This window comes from Stegodyphus dumicola, chromosome 4, assembly GCF_044657685.1.
Source record: "Stegodyphus dumicola isolate Sdum_Otavi_A_Nest chromosome 4, ASM4465768v1".
NCBI lineage: Eukaryota > Metazoa > Arthropoda > Arachnida > Araneae > Eresidae > Stegodyphus > Stegodyphus dumicola.
Genome location: NC_140771.1, coordinates 25,452,208 through 25,474,659, shown reverse-complemented (window position 1 = coordinate 25,474,659; position 22,452 = coordinate 25,452,208). Strand labels below are relative to the sequence as shown.

At 33.8% G+C, this 22,452-nt stretch overlaps 1 protein-coding gene across 3 annotated transcripts in view; it reads right to left on the bottom strand.

Moving 5' to 3' along the window:
• The window catches only part of LOC118195982 (uncharacterized), a 66,716-nt gene that overhangs the window by 24,946 nt on the left and 19,318 nt on the right, over nucleotides 1-22,452 (bottom strand). For all 3 annotated transcript variants that reach the window (XM_085814623.1, XM_085814622.1, XM_085814621.1), the window contains one exon: nucleotides 16,718-16,873. In XM_085814623.1, coding sequence (XP_085670749.1) covers nucleotides 16,718-16,873 — 156 coding nt within the window. The remainder of the gene's footprint in view (nucleotides 1-16,717; nucleotides 16,874-22,452) is intronic.

Genomic DNA, 22,452 nt, shown 5'->3' with positions numbered 1-22,452 from the left:
ACTATCATTGTAAAAGGATGTTTTAACTTAGGAAACTCCATCGTAAGTGAACTTTTCTGTATTTAAGTTAAATATTTATAGTTCTTCCGTACCCCCTCCCTCCCTCAAAAATTACATAGTTTAAAAAAATGACCTAGATTAAAAAAAGAAGCATAATAAATTATTATTATTTGTTAATAACAAAATGAGTGGAAAAAAATGCACACACAGTATTTCCAAATCAAAATCTAACCTTTATTTTTTAAATGTCATTCTAAGACCATATTTCTTTTTAACAAATTGGTATATTCTAAAATCATTGCTTTTACACAAAGAAAGATTATATAAAATATCATACATAGATTTTCCCTGGCATCTTTTTAATAAAAAATAAATGCAGTATTGTCCACATACATTAGATGTTAAACTTTGAAATCGAATTTTATTATAATGAGTTACACGAAAATGTGACACAAAATTCTCGATGTTTTTTCCATAAAACTCCGGAGGCTCTCCATAAGAATCGAAAAATTCCAAGGCTTTATCTTCTATAAACAGGGCAAGCCAATGCGTTCCATTTTCTGTAGAGGGTGATACATTTATTACCATAGCAGATCGTTTTCCAGGCATAGGTATCATGTCAGAAGGAAATACTCCTTGGAAGTACGGAGCAGTGTCCATGTCTTGAGACAATATGTGATGAAGCTGAAGGGCGTACATCTTAATTTGCAAAGTCGTAAATAACAGTTCTGGATTTATTAATCTCGATTATATTTTCAAACTCGCTGTACACTATAACAGATATTGTTTGTGATAGTGGTGCTCTAAATTTCATTTCTAGACGTAAATTGCTGTGTTTTATTAGATTCATGTGCTCTCCATCACATAAGTCAGGCGACAAATCAAAGGCATATAATGTATAACCTAAGGGATAATCGTCTCTCGATATAAAAATACCATTATCTTGACTCACTTTCTCTCTTCCGAGAAATAAGCTTTGGTAAGCTCGAATATAATTATTTTCATCAAAATTCGGCTCGAGAGGATTGTAAGGCACAGGCTGACCGTCCACATAGGCTCCGATAAAATTTAAGTGATAATGATTAAACTCGAAAGGTGATTTCTTATAAGTTCCGTGAAAAGCATCATTATCTACGCATCCAACAATCACCCGTTTTGGCATCTGCCCGACGAAGACGTTATCTTGTACGATAGACATGCTGCCTTGCGGTACAGAATATACTTTGCACAACACTCTGTTAATGGGGTATTTTGCTGTCGCTTTTTCTAAAGCTTTGGCATGTCCGAGAGTAATACCTGGACTGACGCGAACTTTTCGAACGAAAAGGGAAACATGATCCAATACCACTTTGTGTCCTTCGTTACCATGTAAACAAAATTCGGGTTTACTCCGTATAAGTTTTAGTTTCAAATCCACAAGGTTCAACATTAGTCTATCTTGATGAAACAAATCGCAGTGAATGCCCCCTATCATATCTATTGTATTACTTAATTTAAAAAATTCGGAACGCTTAATCCAACCTTCGTTATCTGTAAATATTTTACTAAATGTATCTTTGTAGAACATTTCGCATGTAAGTTGCGAAGTTTTACTGTCAAACCCATGATTTAATAGAGTTTCTATATAAGCTCTATATGGATACGTATTGCTCGAAGAAGAGATTAATCGATCGTTTAGAGTGACGTCCACTTGAGAAAACAGCGAATGAAGGAAAAGATTGACGGGACCAATCTTTGAATCTGCTACTGTAGGTTTTCCATCCGTTTTTATTATTTTAGCTTTTACATAAAGAAGTGTTTGGGACAAGTCCATACATATACTCCTCTCCACTACCGGAAACAAGGAATTCAACAGGTCCTCCATCAAATACATTCGAAAGTGGATGAAACTGAATCCATTGCCCATTTTGAATGACAGTCTGAGTTCCAGGTATGTGAAAAAGTTCTAATTCTGATTTAGTACATTCGGGAGAATCTTTTAACATAAAAGCCATTTCCGTTTTTTTTTTTTTTTTTTCTTTTTTTTTTTTTTTTTAAATATGTTGTTTAGGTTAGTCAAAAATATCTCGTCGACGTAGCTTTTTGGCTTTCGAAGAACTAATACGTTGTCGAGTTTTACGCTTTCTTTTATACTTCCCTCTACCTAACATCGATTCTGCTTTCTTAACAGCTTTTCCAGCCAATAATTTTCCAGCTTCTCTTGATCTTTGTTGCGCGGCCATCTTTAAATTTTTTCCCTCCATGACATCAGAAGCTATACGTGTCCCTGTCAGCAAGGCTTCTTTTCCTACGGTTTTTGCCCCTTTCCAGAGAACAGGTAATGCCATTCGAAATATTTTCTTAAAAAATCCACCGATACCATAGCCTCTTTGATAAGCTATCTGTCCGCGATAAAATGGAAGGCCAGATCCTAACTGGCCGACATAATGATCTTCAAACTTTTTTGTACAACACACATAAGGAACACGGCTCATACTGTATGTAACGTGTCAAATTTTCAAATGATGTGTTTCATGAAATGTATTATCCCTTTTATAGGATATGCCGCAATCGAAAATGCAGAATAATGATCACTTTTCCTCTTTCGAATGGAACAAATTCCCCAGAGTTTAATCTTATTTCCATTTCAATCGTTTGAAAATGATTTCGAATAACAGGAACATAGTGTGGTCTGTCATAATGAGTACTGATGACTTCTCCATCTTTTCCATTTATTTTTACAATACGCAATAAGGGAGCTTGAATGTTTCCCACTATTTGTGGTTCTACGATATCTGTATAGATATAAAAAAATGGGAAGGAAGCACGTGGATCAGCGACGAATGAACTTTCAGCTATATCTTCTATTACTTGCGGTTCAAATCCTAACAGATTGCAAAGACCTTTCTCAAAAATTAGTTTTGCTCCTTTCTCGGTTTTAATATTCACACGCTTTGTCACAGGACTGTATTTAAATGTAATTTTGTTTCTTAAAGGTGGAATATTCATTTCGTTCAAAATATCTTGTACACTTTCATAATATCCAGGTGGTAACCTTCTTCCCTGGAGTTCTCCATCTTTTAAAGCAAACCCGAACAGATTATTTTCTTTATTTATATTATACCATTCGTGCGGATAAATTATTTCGGTTAATCCAACTTCCCATAGACCGTTTAATGTAATTGGTATAGGTAGCTGTGTCACAAAATGCGAAAGTGTATTTTCTGAGAAATGTTCTTGACTACTATCAGAGGGCAGCGTCACGTAGAACGACATCTCTAACTGATGAAATTCAGAACAGAATGTTCTCTTTTTATAACATTTTTACATCGGATACCCAAGCATTAAATTTATCCGGGTATCCCTGAAATTTGACAAAATACTGCATTTTTCCAGCCACTTTTTTTTTGTTTTAATATTTTTTCTACCGGATAAAATCCCGAATCAGATAGTTTTTGTAGTTCATTTTCATAAAAACTACCTTCAATCACTTCTCCAGCTAAATCTCTTAATTTATAAACTACAGGTTTTCGGGGGATCATTCGATGAATTGTAAATATTTCTCGAGTCCAATTATTTTCGTAACCCTTCTCAAAAGGTCTTTTCAGCTTACTAATACGCACCGTATCGCCTGTTTTAAACTGGGGCTTCGTAACAGATTTTATCATATTACCATATAAATTCTTCCATACCACAGACTGATTATTTATATTCACTGATGAAGGTTCCATTTGAATACTGCGATGCCAAGTGTGATTGTAACTATAGATTAATTTATTCAACACATCTATATAGCAATGTGTGTTAAACTCTGTAAAATATTTCCACATTTTTGTCTTTAGAGTCCTATTAAATCTTTCAATAATGCTCGCTTTTGTTTCGTTATTTGTTGTAAAATAATGAATGCCCTTTTCTTTAAATAAATTTTGCACTAATTTATTTTTAAATTCCGAGCCTTTATCTGTTTGTAATGAATCTGGTTTGCGCTCTTTAAAAATGTTTTCAAATGCCCTTTTCACACTAGAGCCCTTTTTGTCTTTCAAAGGTATAGCCCAAGCATATTTCGAAAAAATATCTATGCATGTTAACAAATATTTATACCCTCTATTAAATCTGGCTAAATTTTGTAAATCTACTAAATCAGATTGAAATTGTTCGTCGATCCCCCCTACAATGACTCGGTTGCGTTGGAACTTGTGTCGCAGAGGCTTGTGAAGCGTATAAGAATCCCTCTTCTCTAACCATCTTTTGATCTCTTTGCTCTTTACTCCAGAAACACGACGTAAAGCATTGATACCACCAAAGCTTGCCGGTTGCGCTGGATTCCGATAAGTCAGATCCAGAATTTCTGACATTACAACATGAATTTTTATCAACGGAAAATGTGATGTTCATCCTCATACAACCGCTATCCAAATAAATGATAAATCAAATTTAAATTTATTTATACTTTTTATAAGCCCCTTACCTAATCCTCATAACAACCTGTTCAAACATTAGTTTTATAGTTTCATCTAAGTTAGAAAATTATTATTATCATTTCATTTCTTAAAATATAAAAAAATAAGAGACTAAATATTTCAATTGTAAACTCTTTTATATGCACAAAAATTTATTTACAAACATTCACAAAATAACTTGATAGGCGATTATTCACACGCATATATATATATATATATATATATATATATATATATATATATATACATATACATTTACAATAAATTTAAAAAATGAACCAACTAACCTGAAACATATAAATCTTTAGCATTATTTAACAACATTTCATAATCAATATTTTTTAGAAATGACACTGTAATATAATTTGCAATATTCGAATTTTTACTCACAAATTCAGCAGCAATGTTCACAATATTTATTTTACACACAGCAAGATCTCCATATTTCCAAAGTTTATCCGAATTGGTCATTGTGACACACTCATGGCCAAGCTGATTGCCGTATTCCATAATGCACCCACTACACTCGAAAATGCCCGCTATGTTTGAACTTATAGTCTCTTTTAAGAGTTCGATAAGAGATGTCGAAAGACACATTTCTGCATCAACAGGAGCAATTTGGTTGTCCTGATGCGATGGCATTTGCTTGAAAACTTCGTTCAAAACGTAGAACTGGAAAGTAGGCCCAAACATTAATGTAACCACCTCCGTTGTTATTTGTTTTCTTATTCGTATGAGTTGCTCCCATTCACATTTTGTAAGAACACATACACTTGGCAAAAATTCACGAGTCAAATCTTTGCGCACAAAATATCTCTGAAACGAAACACACGGGGAATTTTCAACTGTCACTGTTGAAAGGAACAAAGAGTCTTGTATAACTGCACACTGACCTTCTCGCAAAGAGGGACTTAGTATATCCTTATATTCCACTTTGTCCGAAAAGGCTTGCCACAGGTAAGGAGAGAGAGTGATTCCGCTCTTCGTCGGTATAAACTCGTTGTTTTCGAAGCGCACATATTTTCTTAAGTGTACACGTATTACACGAGCGAAATCTGTTATCACAACAAAATTTTCACCACCAAGATAAAAATGATGAGCAGGTAAAGAATCCAACTTAAACGTCGTTATACTTGCATCGTTAGTCATATTACTTTGACTCGAAAATCTAACTCTCTTGTTCGAAGTTGTAGGTTTCTCTGTTGCAACAGCACGCTTCATTTTCAAAAAATCGCAAGACAATATTTCTTACAAACTACTTTCTTCGCAACAAACAAGAGGCAACTGAATTCTTTCCCAAGAAAAATGGCTCTGTTGCTTTCGATGTGACGTCAAAACAAAATGGCTGGCTTAGAACCAATAGGAAAAGCTTGTTATCTTATAACACACCTCCTTCGTGACGTATTCCATTATACGTCAGACAACATGAACAAACACGAGATGCTTTCATCGTTGCCGCAAGAAAAAATAAAATTTTGATAAAAACATCGTTGCCACAAAATTAAAAAAAATTATCTCTGACAATATTTCTCACATATTTTAGAAACAAACACTTCTAATTTCACTTTTCCAACAACTCCACTCGATTTCAAGATGGCGGATTCAAAAATGAACACGTGGAACAATCGTCGTTGCCACAAAATCAAAACGAAACTTTCCCCCCAAATCCTCGTTGCCATCCAAAATACCTAAATCCTAAAAATCTCCATGCACTTCTACTTCCACTTTCAAAACAAACACTTCTACTTTCACTTCGAAACAACTCAACTCCACTCAACAAAATGGCGGTGCTTCCGATCACGTGACCTCTGACGTCACTTCCGCCGCCGCAGTGGGGCCAATACTACTCACAGCTTTGTGTCCAGTGTGATGTCGCTGCTATTTCCAGTGATTACTCAGTAACCACATTAAATAAATCCATAAAAATTTTCGATTTACTGTCGAAATATCCCGAAATTTCTAAACCTAACCTTTTTCCTACACAAATTAAACATGGTGTTACACATTTTATTACGACTGATGGTCAACCCGTTTATTCAAAGGCACGACAGCTCGGTCCAAAACGCTTAGCTATAGCTAAAGAGGAATTTAAATTTATGCTTGACAATGGAATAATTCGTCCATCAAACTCCCAGTGGTCAAGCCCCTTGCACCTTGTTACGAAAAAGGATGGTTCATATCGTCCTTGCGGAGACTACCGACGATTGAATGCGCAGACGATACCTGATCGATACCCAATTCCTCGCATTGAAGATTTTCAGCATATTTTAAGAGGTACAAATATTTTTTCTAAAATTGATTTATTCAAAGCTTATTTTCAAATTCCCATTGCAGAAGAAGACAAATGTAAAAAGGCTATCATCACTCCTTTCGGTTTATACGAATTTAATGTAATGAGTTTCGGTTTAAAAAATGCTCCTGCAACGTTCCAAAGATTTATTCACGAAGTCTTTAGAGGATTAGAATTCGTTTTTCCCTATTTAGACGATATACTCATTGCATCCAGTACCCATGAAGAACACGAAAATCACCTTAAATTAGTTTTCGAAAGATTACATACATTTGGGTTAAGAATTAATGTTTCAAAATCTGTCTTTGCTGTTCCCCAAATCGAGTTTCTAGGCTACCTAATTACACCTAAGGTTTCCCGTCCTTTGCCAGAAAGAGTTCAAGCTATTACTAACTACAAACGACCAGAAACAATTCATGAACTTGGAACTTTTCTTGGAATACTTAACTTTTATCGTCGTTATATAAAGGATGCAGCGAAGAATCAAGCATTGTTACATGCGTATCTCAAGGGAGCTAAAAAGAGGGACAAACGTAAAATCGAATGGACTGAAGAAGCTGAAAAACAGTTTGAAACGTGCAAGAATGTCCTGGTGAACACTGCACTGTTGTCTTTTCCCAATTCTGAATTACCTCTGGCGTTATTTACAGATGCTTCAGATATGGCGATTGGCTCAGTGTTGCAACAATATGAAAACTCCTCGTGGAAGCCAATAGCATTTTTTTCTAAAAAATTAAGTGATACTCAGCAAAAATATAGCACCTATGATAGAGAACTATTAAGCATATATCTTTCAGTTAGACACTTTAAGCATTATCTAGAAGGAAGAGTATTTACAATTTATACAGATCACAAGCCCTTAATATTCGCCTTTCGTCAAAAACTTGACAAAGCAACACCTAGACAGGCTCGCCAACTTCTATACATCTCCCAGTTTTCGACTGATATCAAATATGTAAAAGGTGAGAATAATATTGTGGCGGATACATTATCTAGAGTTAATGAAATTTCATCGATAGATTATGATAAAATAGCTGATGAACAAACTCAAGATGAAGAACTGAAGAGTTTGCAAACCACTACTTCCTTGAATTTCAAGCAATGTTCTCTACCTTCGGGGAAATATTTGTGGTGTGATACATCAACTAAACATGTTCGGCCATATATTCCTCAGGCTTTCAGACAACATGTCTTTCAACGAATTCATGGTTTATCACATCCAGGAATAAAATCGACTATGAATTAATGACATCAAAATTCATTTGGCCTAACATAAAAAAAGATGTATAGTTGTGGACAAGAACCTGCATTCCTTGCCAAAAAGCTAAAATCAGTCGGCACACCAAAACAAAATTAGGTGAGTTTGAAGTACCACCAGGAAGATTTTCTGTCATCCATATCGATCTCATAGGACAACTTCCACCATCTAAAGGGAATATTTATTGTCTTACTTGCATAGATAGATTTTCGAATTGGATGGAAGCAATTCCTTTAGACAATATTTCCGCTGAGAACGTCGCAAGAGCCTTTTATAGCAACTGGATTGCGCGTTTCGGAACGCCAAGTAAACTCATTAGTGATCGTGGATCCCAATTTAAAAGTGATACATTACGAGCTTTGTCCAAAATCTGTGGCATCAATTTACAACACACTACTGCCTACCACCCCTCGTGTAATGGCAAAGTTGAGCGCCTTCATCGAACATTAAAAACAGCATTAAAAGCCCACAACAACATATCTTGGACGGACACGTTACCAACAGTACTTTTGGGTTTGCGTACTGCTATTCAAGAAGATACCAATCATTCTATTGCACAAGTAGTTTATGGCCAAAGTCTCAGACTTCCTGGAGAGTTTTTCAGCGAACCAAGTATCCAGACAGCATCGGAGACTTTTGCTAATAAACTCCAGAAACAGATGGAAGTTGTTGGACCGAGACTAATTCGTAAAAATTCATCTGAACAGATATTTGTCCATAAAGACTTAAAAACTTGTTCTCATGTGTTTCAACGAATAGATCGGGTAAAAAAACCTTTGGAACCTCCTTATGAAGGACCATTTCCTGTTATTGATCGCAAGGACAAATATTTTACTATTAGCATAAAAGGAAAACATGTTAATGTATCCCTGGATCGCTTGAAACCAGCATATATTTTAGCTGAGGAAAATTCTCAGTTGATACAACCTGACTACACTAATTTGCAGAGACCGGACTCAAATTCGGATGTGAATCAAAAACATTCTCGCACAGGCAGAACTATACGTTTACCTGTTAGATTCAAGTACTGACTAAATTATTTTGATAGTGGTTAACACTGCAATACTAGTTACTACCTATTTCTCCATCTTCGTAACGTAACTTAGTTACTGGTGGGGGAGTAGTGTAGTGGCCCAGTTATTGCATGAGAAATAATTATTTTTTATTTCATATATTTGTTCATATATTTAATTATTTTATAAAATTAACTTTAATATTTTGTTAATATTCATATTTATATTTCTTTTATGCTGAATGGCAATAAGTAGTTCATATTTATATTTTCTTTATGCTGAATGGCAACTAGTTCTAGTTCTGATTCATGATTGCTAGGTTTTGGTTTCAAAACGTTGCTCGTAGCGTCGCATTTTCGATAGCTGGAAAATAAAATGCAATAACTTAGCTATTTGTTTATAATTCATGCTGTTACTAGTCATAAATTAATTTTAAACATTAGTAGCCAAGGCTACATATTCAAAAAAATTATTTTTTGAGAAAATCAGTTCAGCATGATTTTTTAATAAAGTAAAACTTGATGTAAGGAAATAAATACAATGTGCTAGAAATAAAAATTTTCCACATGGAAGCCCATAAAATATTTCTGTTTGATTTTACAAACAAATTGTGAATGTTTTTTCTTCTATTGGCATGACAGCCCAGAGTAGCTATTACTTCCCTTAAAAAACACTCTTCTGCTCCTCACTCCAGTTGACCATAGCCTTCCAGTAAACAACTTTAATATGTTAACATCATTATCAATGAAATCCAACCATTCAAACTTAATATTTCTAATTTATTAATTAATTATTCCTCAGATTTATTTTCCCATTGCTTTACAATGAGAAAACATATAAGAAGTTAAAAATTTTTTAAGTTAAAGAAGAATTCGATCCAGAAAATTTCATGTGGTAAATATTAATGCATTTCATAATAACATTTTCTGTAAACAGTTTATTATTACATTTATGTCATCATGAGCTATCTAAATTTGTAATACCAAAGATTTGTCTTTGCTTTAAAAAACTGCTAAATGAGTTTCTTGTTCCTAATTAAGGTTTAGATTTTATAGATATAGCTATTAGTCTCATAAAAAAATAATTTTATCCCTGTTTCAATTAAATAGTTCTACTGCTAAATATTTAAAAGTAAATAAGTAATTAAGAATTTTTCAAAAGTTTAATATTTTGTGAAGGTCCTTGTTTGGAGTTGCATATAAACAAAATATTTTTTGCACATACACACATACATATACAGGGTGTTTCATAGATCATGGGACAAATTTGGAGGGGTGGTGGAGCATACTAAAACATGCATTTTTTGTATAGGAATGTAGGGTCTAAAGTGACGTGTTAAGGCAGGAATACAAAAAACGACATGAGAGGAAAATGTGTTTATGTACAGAATCAACACAAAGTGCTTCTTTTCAGCAATACAGGTGACAGGTGACGGAGGACGGGGACGCCTGATGTTTAACAGAGGTAAACAGGCATATGTCCCGCGCCCTCCCCTATCTAGTGGCAGCAACTCCCAGGAGCCTCATGAGGCCCCCTTGGGAGTTTATTGAAGAATTTTACGTAATTGTACATGGCCATACAGAAGCGTCTTAGGAATACATTAGTTTTGATCGATAGGCGGATGATTTGTTACATCTTGGTTTTTAGACACTGTTAGACACTAATTACAGCATATACATACACATACAAGTACATACAATTGCACATATAAAGATACATACAAAACACTTGTAAAACACATATAAAAGCACATATATAACACATATAAAACATGTAAGCACATTATATAAAAATAGAAATTAGATACTAGTTTGCACACACTTATACAAGTAAAACACATACTTATAATGAAACATATTTAAGCTAATATATAGTATACACTTACACTAAAGACACATTTAGATCATTTAGACACATTTAGATCACATATCACATGTAAAATGCGCAAATAAACATACAGAAAGCATGCAGGCACACTGTAGAATATTAAATTTTGTTATTTCAGCATACAGTTTTCAGCAATACAGTATTCACAATAAATGTTCAAAAAAGGGAACACTAACAGCAATAGGAACTACATCTGTGATTGGCTGGCAATGCAGTGGTAGAGGGCGCTAGTGATCCAGACAAACCACAATCCGATGCGAATCATTCACAACTCTGATGTCAAGCGTAATGGGTGAGTTTATGCACAGGGAAAAACCAGACATGCATCTCATGTATGGTGCTGCTAATGGGAATGGCAGAGCGGGACTACGGTTGTACCAGGAACAGTTTCCGAACACGCGTATGCCAAAGCACAGAGTGTTCGAGAGGTTCGACACAATGTTCTCTGTGTGAAAACAGGTCATTTGAAGCCACCTCTGACACTAGGCGTGGAAGACGAAGTGCCCGATAACCTTGCATTGAAGAATCCATCTTGAACATTATGCATGAATCACCTCAGACAAGTACAAGAGCTACTGCACGTCGTCTGCAGCTAAGTCACTCCACCGTTTGGAGAGTATTGCGTGAAAATGGTTTTCACCCATACCATTTGCAGAGAGTCCAAGCCTTGCAAGAGACAGATTACCCTCTTTGAGTTCATTTCTGTCATTGGTTCTTGCAGCAGCGTGCAGCGCAGACGGATTTCCCATCGAATGTGCTATTCATGGATGAGGCAACTTTCTCACAGGATGTCATCTTCAATAGCCACAACATGCACGTGTGTGCAACTCATAAGCCACTCAGTACACATCCACATGCATTCCAAACCCACTTCTCCGTGAATGTGTGGATGGGTATTGTTAATGACTACCTCATAGGCCCATACCTCTCACTTGCACGTACAAATGGCTTATGTTATCATATTTTTCTGCAAGAGGGGCTACCGGAATTGCTGCAGGATGTTCCGGCTGTTGTTTGTGATTGCATGTGGTTCCAGCATGATGGACCAGCCCATAACCCCGGTGCGGGTCCGCAATTACTTAGATAGGACATTTCCGGGACGATGGATAGCAACACATCTAGGTAAAGATGCAAAGAGTGTGCCGATTGTCCCTTGAAAGATAGATGTCCATTCCCTGGTAACCATTTGTCCCAGTTTGTCTTGAAGCATATAAGCATTCTGTATCGCTCTGCCTGCATAGGGAGAAATCCATGCCCCTTATGATTGGACATATACAGTCAAAAGTCGTTAATTCGGACACCCATAATCCGGAATGATCTATAATCCGGACATCAAAGCTACAATCTTTCTGCGCATGCGTCGCGCGTAATACCTTTACCGCTGCGAATTTGCGTGTGCGCGTGCGCAAAATACGTTTACGAATGCGCGTTTAATGTGTAACGGACGGGATAAGCTAAGCTAAAATAATCTAATTATCTATTTCAGTTAATGTTGCAGATTGCGTTGTTCCTTAATCTTCGAATTGGATCCGGATTATTATTTTTTGCAGACTGTTAGAGCAATTTTATAAAAGTAAGCTTGAACTTTCGATTATGTCAAATAGAATTTCCGATATATATTTACTAATATGTAAAGGATATACAAAGCGAAAGTATCTTTCGGAATCCATTAAACAAAAAAATGGAATTGCTGCAAAAAATGGATAAAGGCATATTCTTTGTTTATATAAACTTTAACGTTTGTTTATCTAAACTTTGTTTATCTTTAACGCGGCAGCCGCGTGCAATGAATTGGAAGTTGATTTGTCAGCACTATCCTTATCTTAAGGGCAGATGTTTTTATTTTATTTGGCTTATAATTGATTACTCAATGTAGTATTTCATCTCGATGTACTCCGTCTTTGATATGATTTAAATCAAATGCCTCGTCATTATAATTCGCTTCCGATAGCGAAGAAAGTGACATAGGTTATTGAAAACAAAAAAATTTCGATTGACAAATTGGTCGGTATTCTCGACACAGCAATTATAGGACTTGAACAGCGGAACTTTGTAACTAAACAAGAAATTATGTCTGTTTAATAAAACTAAAGAGAAAGTATTATCGCATAAAAAACGAAGCAACTGAAACAACTTACATTGAAGGAAATGTTTAATAAAGTAAACAAATAAATATTAAGCTTTTTTTTTTTTTTGTAAATTTTGATACCCTTTAGATCATAATTGTTCTTTATTTCGTAAATTACGGTTTCATATTTTTAATTTTAGAATTTCCGCATACCATCTTACGAGATTTAAACTGATGATCTATAATCCGGAAAAATCGATAATCCGGAATCGCCGAAGTCCCGACGAGTCCGGATTAACGACTTTTGACTGTATTCCGATGGCATCATTTTCTCTTACCGTAATGACGTTTAGCCAGGATTCTTACGGTTTTGTTTTCATTGAATGATGTGAATGAGTGACATGGAAGGGTGAAAATTATCATTTGTTTTCTTTGAAATGAAAAAATTTAGCTGCAGCATACTGCAGATGGATTCCTGTTTCATAGATTAAAATAAAATTATGAAATCTTTTACAGATGCTGTTAACATCAGAAGCAATCTTAGCAGAAGCACTTAGATTATATAAACAGCCAAGTTCCTGAATTTAGTGCAAAAACCAAAACATGACGATCTCAATCCAACTGTAAAGGCATTGTGTGCTAGTAAGTATATTATTATTATTGCAATTTTGTTGCATTCTGTTCTTTTCACATTACAGAAAATATTGCAAATTTTAAGTTATTTCCATGTTATTTCTAATATTCTGTTGCCTTAAATGAAAGAAAAAGTGCATTCAGTACTGTTGCTGAATTTAATGCACTTTTATAAGAAAAGAAACTTCCTTATCCGACAAACATTATTTTTATGCAAAGGTACAAAAGAAACAAAATTTAAAAATTTAAAAAATGGGCATTATTCATAAAGTAATATTATGCACTTTAAAATACATATCTCTGTTTCTCTGTTCCAAATCTATGCTAGTTTAACTTCAAAAATAAATTTTACTTTTTCAGATGAATAAAAAATATTGTGAATTTGCTGTTCACTGTATTAGCGCCCAACGTCATTTTTGCTATTTCTGAAAACTGACTTGTCTCATATTTTCAGAGATTGCATTTGCAGAAAATGTATATATAATGAACATGAAATAATCTATCTATCTACATATATATATATAAGTGAAATACCATTGACTCATCATGATATCTTTGAAACTATACACAACTGACTTGAAATTTTGCATAGTAGATGTAGACGCGCATTAAGAACGGATTTTATGTAAATCCTGTCCAAAAATGGATTTTTGTTATAAAATAGAAGTTTCTCATACATTTGGTTTTCAAATTTAAGTTCAGAAGTTTCTTTTACTGTTGCCAAAACTAGACATGAAATACAATGTTGCTAATGAATGCATTTTCCTTTAAAATTATTAAATTGGTAAATAACTTGCATCTATCCAATAAATACAAACAACATTTAAATGATAAGGTTAATAATAATATTTATATTTAACTGTTATCATAAGTTTCATGAAAATAAATGTTATTATTAAGAGAAATAAATTATTACGATTGTAGAGTCATTAGGTTATTTTTTGGTAGAGTCATCATTATCATTAGGTAGAGTCATTAGGTCACAGGAGAAGTGAAATATGAGCAATGCCTTCACCGGGAATCGAACCACGGACCTCTGGAATACGCACCCAGCGTGCTGACCACTACACCACGAAGGCATGCTAAGAAGGCAGAAGAAATACCTTTTATGATGAAAAATAAAAATGTTGTTGTTATTTATAAAAATTGCCATACATAAAAAATGAAGGACAAATAATTATAATTGATTACAAAATTTGATAACAAGGATAATAAAAAGATAACATTTGTTTTCATGAAACTTATAACAGTTAAATATATATAAACCTTAGTTTTATGTTGGCAATTTTTTGCTGTGTATGCCTATAGGGGATCCCGCCACATTAAATAATGGGGATGCATCCCAATACATGGTACTTCATGGATGATGGAGAAATCTGTGCATGACAGATTCACTGACAGGCACCATATTTCCCGACGTTAAATTTTAAAATAATTATATTACTTATCGTTTCGAAATGAGACATTTCATCCATATAAGAAGTCTAGGTTTTAATTAAATTAGATAGCGTGCTCAGCAAAGTGGGCAGGTATGAGCTAGTGAATTAATAATCACAATAAATTTAATATGAAAGGTTTTAAATTAAGAATACATTTGTTAAAAATCTCTGCACTTAATATTAATACACATTTACATAGTTAGCAGAAGATATAATACATTTTCTCTCCAGAGGGAAAAAAATCACTATATTCATCACACTACAATGTTATAAGAAGTGTAATCTCGTAGCAGCAAAAATACATTGGACATAATATTATTTACGGTATTGCTATCAACACGTAGACAAATGGTATGGAGGTGTACACTCAAGCCCAAGCAAAGTGTTCCTAAGCATAGAGTAAATGATGTCTTCAAAACCTATACACAATCACTAGGAGGGATTTTTCCCTATATGCGTGGCACAATACAGAATGCTTATATGTTGCCAGGGAAGCATCTGGGTACCCTGCAGGGCATGTCGGCTGAAAAATATCATGTGGAGTCGGGAGTTATCCAGCTGGCAAATGATATTCAGCACCACCTGAAGGAAAGGTATGTTCCACGATAGAGCACATCAACCACATGTTGCACATCAACTCCATACTGCCAACAATAGACTAATGGTGATCTGCTCTCATAGGCGATGATATGCAATGTGGTATTCCAGAGTCGCGGCCAGATTGCACCTGTCTCGACATTGCGGTCAGACTTGTAAATACTGACTGTCATTGCTTAAACAAAAGCATGACTCATTGGAAAATACATTATGCCATTCCAAAGTCTATATGCCGCTATCCCCAAACCATCACAAACAGAAGCACCTGTGCACTTGGATCAAAGGCAGCCTTCTTAATGGATATTAAGTGTGTAGGCCATAAGTTGCAAATCAGCAAATAATGGCACTCATCAATATGGGAGCATCAACAGTATCTTGCAGGTGCTGCAAAATATCAAAAGAAGTGGCCACCAAGACGACCACTGCATGTGTGCAGGTGCATTGGTCCACATATGCTGATGTCACTCTGGTAGCACCCCCACCCCTGGAACGTGCTACATTCCCTTCTTTCAACCATCTTCCCAACAGCTGGTGCAGCACAGATGCATATAGATGCCTGTCTGCTGTGATTCAGCACAGGGACAAATCTGCTCTTCTCAGTCTGATGACCACACCCCCCCCCCCGATGTGCTCGTCTGCGTAAGGAAATGCCTCAGTTATCAGCATTCTCCATACTAATACTTCCTCTGTGGTAGGAAAAAAATTTGCAAAATGATTACTCTGACCAATAGAGCAGAGCAACTATTGTCAACTTTGCAGAATTTGCTTAGTTCTTGCTTCACCTGTGTGAGATTGCAATGCATTTTGCATCATCTGTAATACTCAACGCACTGTGTCTACTTTACAATTTGCATATTCTTTGAAGTTTACACCCACAGTGTTGCAGTTTAAATGTTTACAGTATATTAATTGTAAATGTAAATAATATTAAAGTTATGAATCAGCATTATTGATGATGACATGGAATATGTTACCTGAATCATAACAAATAATTTTATGTAGTTTCAGAAATCATAATATTTAAGGTGCACACTGAAAAGCTAATTTCATTTCTACAATCTTACAAATAATGACTTTGGGAAAAAATTCTTACTTCAGCTAAAGCTACTTTTTTCCCCCATTTTTTAATACTTTCCTTGAGAGCTGCATTTTCTTTCTTTAGAGAAGCATAATCAATTACCTCTGGTAAGTTGTGACGTCGAGGGTCTAGTTTTATCTTTTGCATAGTTGCTTCTAGTTCCTTAATTTTCTACATGAAACGAAATAAAAATAAATGAATTTGGGAAAAAGTAAAAAGATAATAAAATTCCTACAGGATTCTTTAAAACAGTTATCAAAACACTAATTAAACCTTGTAAAATATAAATTATAAAATAACTGCAGAAAATTTACATGCATGATTTATATGTTATTCGATTCATTTTGACTAATATCATAAGCCATCAAAAGTAACTTGTATACAGCACTATGCATAAATTGAATTATTACTTGAGCAAATATCTAGCAAAAAATGCTGTATATATTGCTTTTCATAATTCATCAAACGATGTCATTTAACACTAATAATGGATAAGCATTATATCCCAGCACAATCATCAAGACCCTTGTAAAAAATGCATTAAATAAATAAGCAGAGCATGCTGTTCTCACACCTTGGAAATAAAAAATTAAGATGATCAGCTTTACCATAACACTGAAACATATGTTTATGTCACATAACTGTCAATTTTTTAAAATTCAGACATTACATGAATCATGGGATTGTGAAATTGACTTTTGAAAATAATATTTAATATATCTAAAAAAAATCACTTTATAGTGCAATACATTAAAACATAATGTACTGTAAATGTACTGTGCAATCTGAATGTCAGATGTGCAAGATTAAATAATTTTAAATGAAATTTAAGCACATTTTATAGAATAATCCTCCATTTTCTTTGATTTTGCATCCAAATCCTTTGTAGTTCAGCTTTGCAGCTGTAATATACTAAAAAAGAATAATATCGCTTTTTCTTTTCCAATAAATGTTATTTTGGGATCATCAGCCTCCTAACAAATAGAAAAAATATAAATAATTGATGAAAATTCAAATTAGCGAATTTGATGTCATTCTTTTTGTTTAAATTCAGCAAATTTTATCAACAAAATTAAATAAATTTCGATCTGTCTATTGAAAACGTTTAACTTCGAAAAATGCTATATATATATGTGTGTGTGCATAAGATATAACAAAATATGATAGCTGTTTCAAAAAAATAATTTGGCGACCTCAAAATTAACATTCTAAATTTGGTGATCTGCCCCTAAATTCATCTCTTCTCACAGGTTCCAGATTTTTCTATCTTACATAACATTTTATGGCAGATGCCTCTTGTCCAATCAAATTAATTGTAAGCCAAAACCCTGAACTGAAACTTTCCCACTCCCAACCTTTTCCGCATAAGCTCTCCTGCCGGCAAGATGCTTTTTATGTATGCTGTTGCCGCTTACTTGCTTAAAACATCATCGTACTTCAAAATGCAACTTACTGTATTCAAATATAATTAGGAAACATTTTGTGTGAAAAAGGATGATTTGATATACATAAAAAAATACAGATTGTGATTTTTCAAGATACGTTGTGCTAAATTGCGTCATCATGCTTTACACTCTGCAACCTGCAACCCACTATGATATTCTCGGTCACCTAAGCAGTATCTAAGCTGTAAAAAGTTCCACTGTTTTCATCTATGCTATTTTAAAATCATTACAGTTTGATAAAAACTTCAGTTTTGCTCTTTACTGTGCTAAGATGTAATTGCACTGGCTTGCTTTCTATCTCAACAATATCAAAAATGTAAATCTTCTGTAGAAAGGCAGGACTGGAGTGCCAAGTGATTATGAATACAAATATCAATCGAAAAAAAAATGGAATTAAAATCGCCTCGACTTCCAAGTTCTTTAGATATTACAAAGTTAACATTATTAGCATACTACGCAATCAAAATTCTTCTTCAATATGGATCTAAGCAAGCATCGACACTTCTCCGGCTTTTCCTTGTGCTCTTATATTACTATACATATATTGTTACAGTGTATGAATACATTTTTTAAAATATGGATTATATGATTTAGCAGTGTCCAAATGATGAACAGTTACAATTAAATATTTTCAGGACAAAGATTTCATCTGGGAAACCAAAAAATGAAATTATATCTCACAACTACTAAAGTACTGAAATTGTGCTACAACAAAAGTTTGCACAGTAGGAAAAAAATGTTGACAGCATGGATACTGGTTCAGAGTTTGTGCATTCTTTTTCTGTCAATTATTTGGTTTGCTTATCTCTAATATAAAGAGCTCATGTTGGTAGAATTCCATACACTGCAACTAAGACTGAATTATATAATAACTGCTGACTAGGATAATTATGTGTGTTTATATCTATGATTTTCTACATTGACTTCATTCATTTTTGGTATTTACTTTGGATTTAATTAAACAGTGAACTTTTATGAAGCTGTGTACATTGTTAGGGTTGCCATTCCTACCTCTAATTAGATTTTATCCCAATATTTATATTTGGCACTAAGTTTTCTGGTTAAATTTGAAACACAAATATCTTATGTTTTATCAAAATGCAAAACATTGCTTTTAAATCATTGAATTTGTTAATTCAAATGTCATTCCATTTGCATAAACTATGAAATAAAAAAATTAAAATTTGGGCTTCAGGGTACAGATGTTCAGTTAGAGAACTATGTGTATTCAAAATTTGGCAGCTTTAGGTGCAGGCCCGCGCCAAGCCTAATCGGCACGGTCGTGCAAATGTCTAGCGAGCACTTTTATGTAGTAACGGTATTAAAAAAAAATAATTTAAAAAATAATTAAAAAACCAAAAAATAAAAAAATAAAGTTAAACTTTTATCTAAATATGCAAACATTTTGTGCTTTGTTAAAGTCCACACTTAAACATATTTATTGAACATTTATAACATTTATGTTATTAAAAGCCGCCCAACGAGTAAAATGGTTAGCGTTGCTGACTGCCGTGCCGAGGGGCTCTGGTTCGAATCCGGGAGAAGACATGGATGTTTGTAAATGTATAATGTCCATGTGGCATGGGGGCACTCTAAATATTTGAGGTGAAAGCCCTCTCGAAAGGTTAGTGGTAGAAGAACAGGTGTGGGAGATACTCGGACCCCTCCCCCTCAGGTTGTTCTCCATCAAAATTGGTGGCGAAATTGAGCTAATTCAAAGTAAGGTGATGAAGGATGTTGCCAACAACAGGCATATCTTGCGCTCCTTGCCACGAAGATTTTCGTGGGCTTGGGCTGACTATAGGTCAGTCAAGTGAGCATTAGTCAACAGCAACATGTTATAAAAAAGTAACACTGCAAGCGAAGTGAAATAATACACTAAACGCACTGGATACCAAATATATTACTGAACTCTACTTATTACTTTAAAATTCAAAACAAAGTAATATACATATCTAAGAAGTTTGTGCTGAATAAATTGTTGTTCTTAACATAGTTTATGACAAGGTTTAAACTGTGATTACAAAAGGGCACAAAAAATGCTCTAGGGTTTATATCTAGGGATATATCCAAAATTCTTTTCTGCACACCACTATGTTGTTGACAACGCTTAGAGTTTCAACTGACGATGCTATATTTCCTCAAAACGTTTGCAAAACTGCAGTTCTTGCATAAGATCTATACTATGTATATTGCTTTGATTTTTATCAATTAATGCTTTTGCAGTTTTTGACATAAGTTGAGCTGATCTTGTAAATATGTGTGAATGAAAATATGTGACGCCGATGCGTATGCAAGGGTACAGGGGAAGCCATATAGATGCATTCGACAAATTGCTTAGTCTTTATTTTGTGTCTACTGTTGCAATTGTAGTAATTTGTGCAACATTTACCTTTTCTGTGATTTTTTCTGGTGATTGCTTGATGTTATATGGGCAGTTAGTTACATGTTATAATAAACTTGGGTTAGCTTTTTAACAGAAAAGCGAAAATTTCAGCATAATTACTCAATTTTTTTTTTTTTTTTTCTTAAATAAACCATTTGTTTATTAAACTAAAAATTATTATCTTTCGAGAACAAAGGATTGACATACTTATGGAGTACCACTGAATTTAAAATATATCTATTTGAGATTTGAAGTTAAATAAAAATATAAAAGGTATTCTGAAATAAAAAATTGCCCATTTTCCGATTTTTAGCTATACGGGAAACCGAAGGAAAATTCTCAGTTATTTCATTACGTCTTTAATACATACATTAAATATGATTTATTTACTTTAATAAACAAACGAGTACTACAATATCCTTGAATTATTTGGTATTGATGTAATAGTTCATATATTTCCCAAGCAATGGTTTAAGATATACTCACTTTTTCCGAAGTAAGGTAAAATATTTCAAACAGTGACTTTCTGAGTGTTTTCACAAAGCATTTTACACAATAATTCTTATAATAGTTATTTTCTACTTTTATGTTTACTTCCACTTTTTCACTTTTCCTCAGATGTCAGAAGAAAAACAGAAAAAAACTGTCTGAGTATTAGATTGTAATAGATAACAAGAAGGTGAGAGGAAAACTTAATAAACCAGAACTTTAAAACTACTCAGTTTTTCCAAAACCCAAAGAATGCCCAACCTGATGTTACTCATACTAGTTGTCCATTAACGTCTCAGCTACTACTGAAATTACCAAAAGAACCTAATAATCAGAAAGAGTTAGAAAGTGTTTTCACCTGGGAATTACCTTTAACTAATGCCAGCCTGTCGAAAAAAACAGAGAAAATACTATTGAAATCTACAATTTCTGCAGTAAATACACATTTGCCTGTGCCTGATGATTCCGGGTTATGACCAAGCCCCTTATTATTAGCGTACTACGCAATCAAAATTCTTCTTCAATATGGATCTAAGCAAGCATCAACACTTCTCCGGCAAGTTCTAGCCTTAATAGAAAACTGTTTTGGATGTTACCAAAACTTGGTTTCGAGTTTCAGTTTCCCAAAAGACAAAAATAGACGTAATTTTTTTTAGATGTACTTTTGTCGAATCTGGCCAAACAATGAAAGAGTTATCCGATTTCTTAGAATGATTACAAAAAAGTAAACTTGTTAATTCGGAATTTCAAATTTAATTAAAAAAGAGATTAAGCATTAGTGCGATGTTATTGAAAGAATTATCTATGCCATTCAGTTCTTAGCGAAATAACACTTAGCCTTCTGTGGTTTCAGTAACAAATTATTTGAAAGACATAATAATTTTCTAAAGTGTATAGAAAAGATCACAAAATTTGACACTATCAATGTCTGTATATATTAATAAAATTCAAACTAAAAAAATATGCTTCATTACCTTCGAAATAAAATTAAAAATAAAAAAATAAGCATATTAGGGGATAATATAAAAGCAAATTATTTTAAATATAAGTAAATATAATATAAAGCAAATTATTTTAAACAAAGTCAAACAGGCAAAGAATTTTTCTATTTTACTTGATTGTACCCCTAATGCTAGCCATCAAGAGCAGATATCAATTTGTATGAGGTATCTTAATTTAGAAAATGAATATTGAAACATGAGTATTGAAGAAAGGTTTTTAATATTTTGTATTTCAACAGATACGACTGGTGGAGGACAAACAACATTCTTGTTAAAAACCTTAGAGGAAAATGGTTTAGATATTAGTAACTTATGCAGCCAAGAGCCAAGAATACAACAACGGTTAAAACATGAGAGGAAACAGTTTTCGAGTAATTATGCTCAAATCGTTGCTTTTCCGAATTAAAAAGTTAAACTAAGTTTAGCATA